Source organism: Lynx rufus, unplaced genomic scaffold (genome assembly GCF_022079265.1).
Source record: "Lynx rufus isolate CCGP_SWC_20201006 ecotype Redwood Valley unplaced genomic scaffold, mLynRuf1.p SCAF_18, whole genome shotgun sequence".
NCBI lineage: Eukaryota > Metazoa > Chordata > Mammalia > Carnivora > Felidae > Lynx > Lynx rufus.
The window spans coordinates 7,135,342-7,144,371 of record NW_025814832.1 but is presented as its reverse complement, the minus strand read 5'-3'; the positions used below and the strand labels follow the sequence as shown (position 1 = coordinate 7,144,371).

At 43.0% G+C, this 9,030-nt stretch overlaps 1 protein-coding gene across 3 annotated transcripts; it reads left to right on the top strand.

Annotated features, from left to right (window-relative positions):
* Window positions 1-260: 260 nt before the first annotated feature.
* Window positions 261-7,687, top strand: TEFM (transcription elongation factor, mitochondrial). 3 transcript variants are annotated; one of them, XM_047081109.1, is made up of 4 exons: window positions 261-304; window positions 1,045-1,508; window positions 5,062-5,211; window positions 7,040-7,687. In XM_047081109.1, the coding sequence occupies exons 1-4, from the start codon at window positions 274-276 to the stop codon at window positions 7,475-7,477; spliced, it is 1,083 nt and encodes a 360-aa protein (XP_046937065.1). In that variant the 5' UTR covers window positions 261-273; the 3' UTR covers window positions 7,478-7,687. The 3 variants fall into 3 exon arrangements, with proteins under 3 accessions (XP_046937065.1, XP_046937066.1, XP_046937064.1); XM_047081108.1 differs by having other exon boundaries at window positions 274-325; XM_047081110.1 differs by lacking the exon at window positions 5,062-5,211.
* Window positions 7,688-9,030: the final 1,343 nt, after the last annotated feature.

The following is a 9,030-nucleotide window of genomic DNA, read 5'->3' as shown; positions in this document are numbered from 1 at the left end:
GAGAACGTCTCCCGGACTCAGTGGAAGGAAAGTGCGGGCCGCCCAGGGGCTGGGGATCTGGAGACACCGCCTCGGCCGCAGCGCGCCCGGAGTCCGCAGCCCACAGGCAACTCACCCGCTCCTCAGGCCGGACGTACCTCCCGCCGGTGCCGGAACGCCACGCCGGCCGGAACCTTTCCGCCGAGAGGCCGGGCACTTTGGGGCGGAGCACGTAGGGACCGGAAGTCGGCGGAGGAAGATTGGACTGTGGGAACCTGGTGCTTTACCTGGAGGATGAGCGTCCATTGTCTCCTCGTGGCGGGAGGTAGCGTTCCTGGAATATTAGGTTAATTTCCCGTCTGTCCTGGGATATTTCCTCTCTCGGGTCCCCTGTCCAGCTCTCCGTCTTGGAGTCCTCGCTGAGCTGAGAGGCGCCTCGGAGCGATTGTGCTTCCCGGGGGAGGGGTCCGCGAGGGGCTCCTTCCCGGACTGGGTGGCGGGCGGGCGGACGGTTCAGATTCTAACGGCCGTTTGCTGACTTCTGAAGGCTGTATTTTCTTCCTGGGGCTGCAGTGTCAGAGTGACTTCCCATTGGTTTTACAGAATTGTTTCTTGCATAGTTTTTGCCCTTGCACTTGCAGAAGCATAGTCATAGTAGAAATCTCGAAAAGTGTACCGGAGAAACAAAAATCGTCCTTCAGTCTACCACTCAGCTGAAACATTTCTTACACACGTATAAAATTTAATTTTATCTGGCTCCCCCGGATGAGAAAGAAACTAGTGAAAATGTTCTCAACAAGAGATAGTAATTACAAAAGGATCCTTCTAACGTTAAAAATGCCAAAACGTTAAGCGGTTGAAGACATTGAAGGGCATAAAATTTCCAGGTTGTAAAACTTAGGACTTGTCCACAAAAATCAGAAGACACCTCTTGTGAATTTGGTCTACTACTTCTAAAATTATGGGAAAGTCTCTGTCACTTTGCAAAGGCTCTGGTGAAGCCACAACTAATACTAAAGAGAAGTAGGACATTCCAACTTACATTTTGCTAAATTTTCCTTTCAGGAAGGTGGCGATGTTTTCCAGTACCGTTAGGGTCATCCTTGGTCCAGGGTCTCCATAATTCCTGCTGTCGGAAAAAATCCACTGCACCTAAGAAGATTATTCCCAGTGTTGCTCTTTGTGATGAAAATACAAAGAAATCTGGAAATGCACTTGACAAGCTCTTCTCTTCAGAGCAGCAGGCTTCCATCCTGCAGGTGTTGAATACAGCATCTAATAAAGAACTTGAAGCTTTCAAATTGCTTCGTGGAAGAAAATCCATCAATATTATAGAGCACAGAGAGAAGTTTGGGCCATTTCAGAATTTGGAGAGTTTAATGAATGTGCCCTTGTTTCAGTACAAAACTACCATTCAAGTTTGTAACTCCATTCTTTGTCCAGAGACTGAAGGGGAAAAAAGAAAGTTCCAAGACAACCGGCTCTTGAGAAAGCTCATCAAACCAGAGATAAAAAGAGAGAGACTTAAGGTATATCATTTTTCTTAATGTCCGCTATATAGCCTACATATTTGAGAACATACTTTGCAAAGCACTATTCTGGGCATCAAGACAGCTTAGAGTTTAGTTGGTATGTGATCAGTACTGAATAATGAGATATACAGATAGTAAATTGGCAATGGATGGGACAGGGAACTGTGGGCTGTGACTGTTGGGCAGATTACTGGTAGAACTCAACCTGGATCTTGGAGAGAGAGAATTAGGCTACCTGGAGGAGGCGGGCATTCTAGGAAGAAAGAACAGTTGTAGAGAAATAGGTCTGTGCAAGGTTTATTTAAGAGGAATGTTGAGGGGCGCCTGGGTGGCTTGGTCGGTTGAGCGTCCGACTTCGGCTCAGGTCATGATCTCACGGTCCGTGAGTTCGAGCCCCGCGTCGGGCTCTGTGCTGACAGCTCAGAGCCTGGAGCCTGTTTCAGATTCTGTGTCTCTCTCTCTCTCTGCCCCTCCCCTGTTCATGCTCTGTCTCTCTCTGTCTCAAAAATAAATAAATGTTAAAAAAAAAATTTTTAAAAAGAGGAATGTTGAGAAGCTATCTGGCTGTGTCTGAGGGTTCTATCGAGAGTAATGAGAAATTAAGATGCAGAGATGGTTATGGCCAGGGAGTGACTGTACAACATTACACTGGTCTTTCCAGCAGGATTTAACGTAATCTTTCCCTCCCTACCTCCTTTTAAAAAGCATTCTAAAAGCAAATCCTTTTCAGTGTTGTACTTATTTATTTATTTATTTATTTTATTTATTTTTTAAATTTTTTTAACGTTTATTTATTTAAAAAAATTTTTTTTCAACGTTTTTTATTTATTTTTGGGACAGAGAGAGACAGAGCATGAACGGGGGAGGGGCAGAGAGAGAGGGAGACACAGAATCGGAAACAGGCTCCAGGCTCTGAGCCATCAGCCCAGAGCCTGACGCGGGGCTCGAACTCACGGACCGCGAGATCGTGACCTGGCTGAAGTCGGACACTTAACCGACTGCGCCACCCAGGCGCCCCAACGTTTATTTATTTTTGAGACAGAGAGAGACAGAGCATGAACGGGGGAGGGGCAGAGAGAGAGAGGGAGACATAGAATCTGAAACAGGCTCCAGGCTCTGAGCTGTCAGCACAGAGCCTGACGCGGGGCTCGAACTCACGGACCGCGAGATCATGACCTGAGCCGAAGCCGGCTGCTCAACCGACTGAGCCACCCAGGCGCCCCTTTATTTACTTATTTATTAAAGCGAGAGACAGAGCACGAACAGGGGAGGGCAGAGAGAGAGAGGGAGACACAGAATCCGAAGCAGGCTCCAGGCTCTGAGCTGTCAGCACAGAGCCCGATGTGGGGCCTCAACCCACGAACTGTGAGATCATGACCTGAGCCAAAGTCAGACACTTACTTAACTGACTGAGCCACCCAGGTGCCCTCTTTTTTTTTTTTTAATGTTTATTTATTTTTGAGAGAGAGAGAGACTGAGTGCAAGCGGGAGAGGGGCAGAGAGAGAGGGAGACACAGAATCTGAAGCAGGGTCCAGGCTCTGGGCTCTCAGCACAGAGCCCAACATGGGGCTCAAACTCACAAACTGCAAGCTCATGACCTGAGCTGAAGTTGGAAGCTTAACCGACTGAGCCACCCAGGCACTTTAAGACAAATATTAGAATTACTTGGCACATCAGACATTAAACCTTGGAGGAGGGACTTAGGTCCTGTGTAACAATACATGATAAAATATTCTCTCATCCTATACCAGTAGTAAGCACACTTTTTTCTAGACCAGTAGTTCTCAGTTTTGGGGGATTATGGATACTTTTTGAAAACCTGATGAAAGCTATGGACCTCTTTTCAGGAAAACAAAAACACGTATACATAGAATGTTGCATGTACTTTCAGAGGGTTTGTAAGTTTCATGAAGCCCATCCATGGACTCCTGATAGAACTCTTGCAGTTGATCTGGAACATACTTCAAACGACATTTTTCAGGGGTCGGATTTTCCTTCAAAGTGTTTGCTACAAATACTATTTATATTCACTACAGTGGAGTTGCAATCTTATTTAGAGGGTTAGGTTCTAAAGTTGTTTTGTATGGAAAAAGTCATGCAGTAGTCCTTAAAAAAAATCTTGCCCGTGAAGTACTGTGTGTGACCTGGTGCAGTAATTGTTATGTGCAGTGAATCTCAGCAATCATTGAGCTAAAGAAAAGAACCAAAAGAAGGCCTGTATTTTGTAGATTGGGCATCCAAACTATTCTGCCCATAGTGGATATTTATCCATTCCTTAGCAGTGAAAGAATTAGAAAATGTTCCTGCTTATCTGCCTTTGTATCTGTGGAGCACGTTGCATATCCATATAACTAGATGAACTGTGTGGGAGTGAAGTGATGCCCAGACTTCATGCAGAGTTGAACCCACATATCCAATTATCTACTACACATTTCCCCTTAGAAGCCCTGTAGGCAACCTGAATGGAATACATAAAAAAACAACTCACCTCCCCTTAACCTTCCTAAGTTGATCTGCTTCCTATCATCATCTTTAATAGGTGCCATTCAATCACTGAAATAAAACTGGATTTATCCTAAGCTCCTCCATCCCACATATCAATTCTACCCCCATTATCTCTGCTCTATTTCTTGTCCTCACTGTCACTGTCTTCAATTTTGTTATAAGTTTATTTTTGAGAGAGAGAGAACGCTCGAGAGAGCAGGTGCCCAAGCAGAAGAGGGGGAGGGAGGGAGGGAGGGAGAGAGAGAGAATCCCAGATGGGCCCTGCACTCTCAGCACAGAGCCCGGCACCGGGCTCCATCTCACAAACGATCTCACAAAAGATCATGGCCTGAGCCGAAATCAGGAGATGGTCACTTAACCGACTGAGCCACCCAGGTGCCCCCGATTCTTAATGCTTGGTCATATAACAGGCACCTAACCAGTACCACCTCTAGTCTAGCCTGCTATGGTCCGTCTTCCACACAGCAGTCAGTGATGGTTCTGAAATGTCTCATGTTGTACCTGAATGTTACCTGCTTTGAAAGGGGCTTCCTGGAGCTCTCAGGATAAAGCAAGATGCTTTTGCAGAAATTTGCGTACCCCTCGGCACTTTTCCCACTTGCACTCATACCGCAGCCTGAGTGTGAGGTGTCACACAACCTATCTGTGTGGACATCTGGTGAAATAACGTCCCATTTAGCATTTACTCACTCTCCTGGTCCAGTCAGTCTTCTCGGACCGGGTCTCCTCTCTATAGTGTAACTGTGCTGGCATTTCTTACAATGTACGGGTATGTTTCTTGTTTCCCAGTACCTAGCACAGTCCCCAGCAACATTTGAATATTTGAATGGGCAAGGCGCTGAGAATAAGTAAAGGTTCTTTGTTTATAAACTGCTACTGTTTGTTTTTTAAATATTATTGCTGCATTTCTTTAACAATTCTCAGTTCATAAACTGTAAATATGTTTCTGTTATAGAAACTAATTTGGCATTCTGAGTTTATAGCTTCAATTTTGTATCTATTAAAATGTCTATACTTGTCATTAAACCAGCCTTTTTGTTTTAGGCAGTTAATAGTATCGTATCCATTGTTTTTGGAACTAGAAGAATTGCCTGGGCTCACCTGGATCGTAAATTGGCCGTGCTAGACTGGCAGCAAAGTGAGTGTTGCCAGTTGATGAAAGGAACATACTTATCATCTGTCTATTTACAAGAGGTAAAGCAGTTGCACCTCCAAATTCCCACCTGCCGGAACTCCTCGTGTAGTTTAATCTTCTAGTCCTAAGAGGAATGAAATACAGTACTAACGATGGACTCTCTTTGCGTGCTTATTATTCACCCATTCCTATCATGTTTTCATCACCTATTATTTTTAAAGGTTGAATCTTCATTTAGTTCATGAAATACCTTCATGTGTCAAAGGCATATACTGAGAAAAATCAGTGTTAAAATATATTATTCTAAATGTTATAGAATTTTATCCCTGTATAAAGCTTGTTTTTCAGAAATGCTGTCACTAATTGTCTCATTGAGTCTTCAAAACCTTGTGAGATGGGGAGTAATTACATCCTGATTACACATAGGGAAACTGGTATAATCAAGCATCTGATGGGATTAATCATTTGCAGATGATTTGATTATAGGCTAGTTATTCTAACTCTGTGCTCTACCCTAGACATTTTTATTTAATTAATTTATTTAAAAACTTTTTTTTAATGTTTATTTTTCAGAGACAGAGCGGAGTGGGGGAGGGGCAGAGAGAGACAGAGACAAAATCCAAAGCAGGCTCTGGGCTCTGAGCTGTCAGCACAGAGCCCAACGCAGGGCTTGAACTCACAAACCATGAGATCACGACCTGAGCCAAAGTCGGACACTTAACCGACTGAGCTACCCAGGCGCCCCTTATTTTATTTACTTTTTTAAATGCTTATTTATTTTTGAGAGGGAGACAGAGGATGTGAAGCAGGCTCTGTGCTGAGAGCAGAGAGCCTAGTGCAGGACTCAAACTCATAAACTGTGAGATCATGACCTGATCTGAAGTCAGACACGTAACCCACTGAGCCACCCAGATGCCCCACCCCTAGACATTTTTAAAAGGTTAATAGAAGTTTTAAGTTGTCTAATCTTCTGTAAAATTAAAAAAAAAATTTTTTTTTTCTTTTGAGAGCAAATGGGAGAGAAGGGCAGAGAGAATCCCAAGCAGGCTCCACGCACAGCACAGACCCCAACATGGCTCAGTCCCATGACTATAGGATCATGACCTGATCCAAAATCAAGAGTTGGACGCTCAACCAGCTGAGCCACCCAGGTGCCTGTTAAGTTGTCTAGTACAGATTTTAGAAATTATGAAGCCCAGGGGACCACCTGGTGGCCAGTTGGTTGGGCATCCGACTTTGGCCCAGGTCATGATCTCATGGTTTGTGAGTTCCAAGCCCCACATCAGGCTCTGCACTGCACAGCAGAAAGCCTGCTTCAGATCCTCTTTCTCCCTCTCTCTCCGCCCCTCCCCTGAGCTCACTTGCTCACTCGGGTGCTCTCTCTCAAAAATAAACATTTCCAAAAAAAAGGAAGAAAGAAATTATGAAGCCCATTTTACAGATGAAGAAACCAGTACTTGGGAGGACTAAATGGCCTGTCTTAGCTCAGCTTATTCCTGATAGAACAATGACCAGAACTTGGCTGTCCTGAGGCCTCCATTAAATGCTTTTTCAGTTACTTCAGAACTGTTAGCAGGAGTTTAACCTAAGTTATATATTTAAAAAAATACAGGTTATGAGCCTGGGTGGCTCAGTCAGTTAAGTGTCTGACTTCAGCTCAGGTCATGATCTCATGGTTTGTGGGTTCGAGCCCATGTCGGGTTCTGTGCTGACAGCTCACAGCCTGGAGCCTGCTTTGGGTTCTTTGTCTCCCTTCTCCCTCTGTCCCTCCCCCGCTCATGCTCTGCCTTTTAACAATAAATAAACATTTAAAAAAATAAATGGGAGAGGGGACCCAAACAACAAAGTAGTTCTTGTCACTAATTTTTTCTTTTTTTTTTTTTTAAGATTTCTTCAGTCATTTCAAAGATGCCTAACGCTGACCTCTATGTTCTGGAAAAAATAGGGCTTTCAATTCAGAACTCCTCTCGGTTTCCTGTACTGTTACATTTTCACATCATGGAAGCCATGCTGTATGCCTTATTAAATAAAACTTTTGTCCAGGACGGCCAGCACCGGGTACTGAGCATGAATCGAAATGGAGTGGGGAAGCACTTTGAGCTGATGATTGGTGATACGCGGACTAGTGGAAAAGAACTAGTGAAGCAGTTCCTTTCAGAGTCCGTACTGAAGGAGGAGCCTCGGGTAGTCTTCCCATCAGAGAAGATCGTCCGCTACAGACAGATGTTTTCGTCTACTGAAGAACAGAGAGCGGAGGAGTTATATGATTCATTGTTACAAGCCATTGCCTTCTATGAATTAGCAGTTTTTGATACTGAACCTTAAAATTCTGAGGTTACTGTAATGGGCTTTACTGTTATATCTATTAAATTGTATTTATTAGTTCTAAAGCTGTAAAACCAACTGTTTTTAACGACCATGTTTATGGAGAAGAAAACATGTTTATATTCGGATGTTTAGGGTCAGACTTTTCGGCTGTTGAATTGTTCACACAATAATAGGTCTAGGCCAAATCAATAAATATCTTAGAGGAGACTGTGTGCCTTTTGGGTTTTAGTGTTAAATGGTAAGATGCTCCCTAAACAGCCAAAACAAGAAACAGAGTTATCTCCCCTGAAAAGCAAATCCCATCCTAAGGATTGAATTGTTATATTGCTAAAATAGGGAGTAATGATTTTTCTGGGTGGTGCTCATCTTGGGAATAACACTAATTATAACCGAGAACACAACTTACATCTTCTTCTTCCGTAAGTAGCACGTGGTTCGATGTACTGCTTCCAAAGGTGATTTTCATCAACTCGGTCTATCAAACCCAGAACAAACAAGCTTTGTCTAATAGGTTCATTTTTTTTCACTTTTGAAATATTTTACTTGGACAGACCATCTTTTGAGAAAAGTAGGACTGGGCTGCCTGGGTGGCTCAGTCAGTTAAGTATCCCAACTTGATTTCAGCCAAGGTCATGATGTCGTGGTGAGATCAAGCCCCACGCTCAGTGTGGAGCCTGCTTAGGATTCCCTCTCTGCCCCTCCCCATCTTGTGTCTGTGTGCTCTCAAAATAAACATTTAAAAAAAAGCATAGCACTTAATTTTCCACCCGCATCTCACATTACATGTGCCTTAGTTCAGGCCCTCATTCTATCTCACCAATCCTGAACCCAAGTCTCTTTGATGTCAAAGCAATACATTTTTCCTTTAAAAAGTGAAATATACTTGTTGGAAAAAAAATAATCAGAAATATATAAAATATGTGGAATCTGGGTTGCACTCTAGACCTATTGCCATTCACTTATAAAGCTCTACATTTACCTATATGGTTGTACAAAAACATCTCCACCTTGGATATGTTGTAGATCTCTCAAACTACACGTCTGAAATAATTCTCTTTCCTTCAAATCTCCCTCCCCCCCGCTTTGCCACTGTTCTACACTTCACTAAACAGCTTCACCAGCCATCCAGTTGCTCATGCCAGATACATGGCATTCCGTCTTCCACATATTCCTGGAAATAGCTTTAAGTGAAAATGTGTTCATTTTAGGACTTTATAGGATAAGATGCTAAGTATTGAAAAGCCATCAGAATTTGGTTACTTTATCTCAAAAGGGGACCTAAATCTTCTAGGAATTTACTACCTTTAAGAATTCATAATTTTTTCCCCAAATCATGCTAAACCTAAATAAAAAATCTTAAATGTGTCCCTATTAGGGAGGAAAATATCCTGTTCCCTGATTTTTGATCTTATTAAATACAATTCTAGAATTATTTTACTTTGGTTCTCAATTACTGAGAATTACCAGAATTTTCTAATAATAAAAGACCAAATTAACAGGTAAGTGGTCTACAAATAGTGAATGAACACTAGTATGCAGTAGAAAGATCC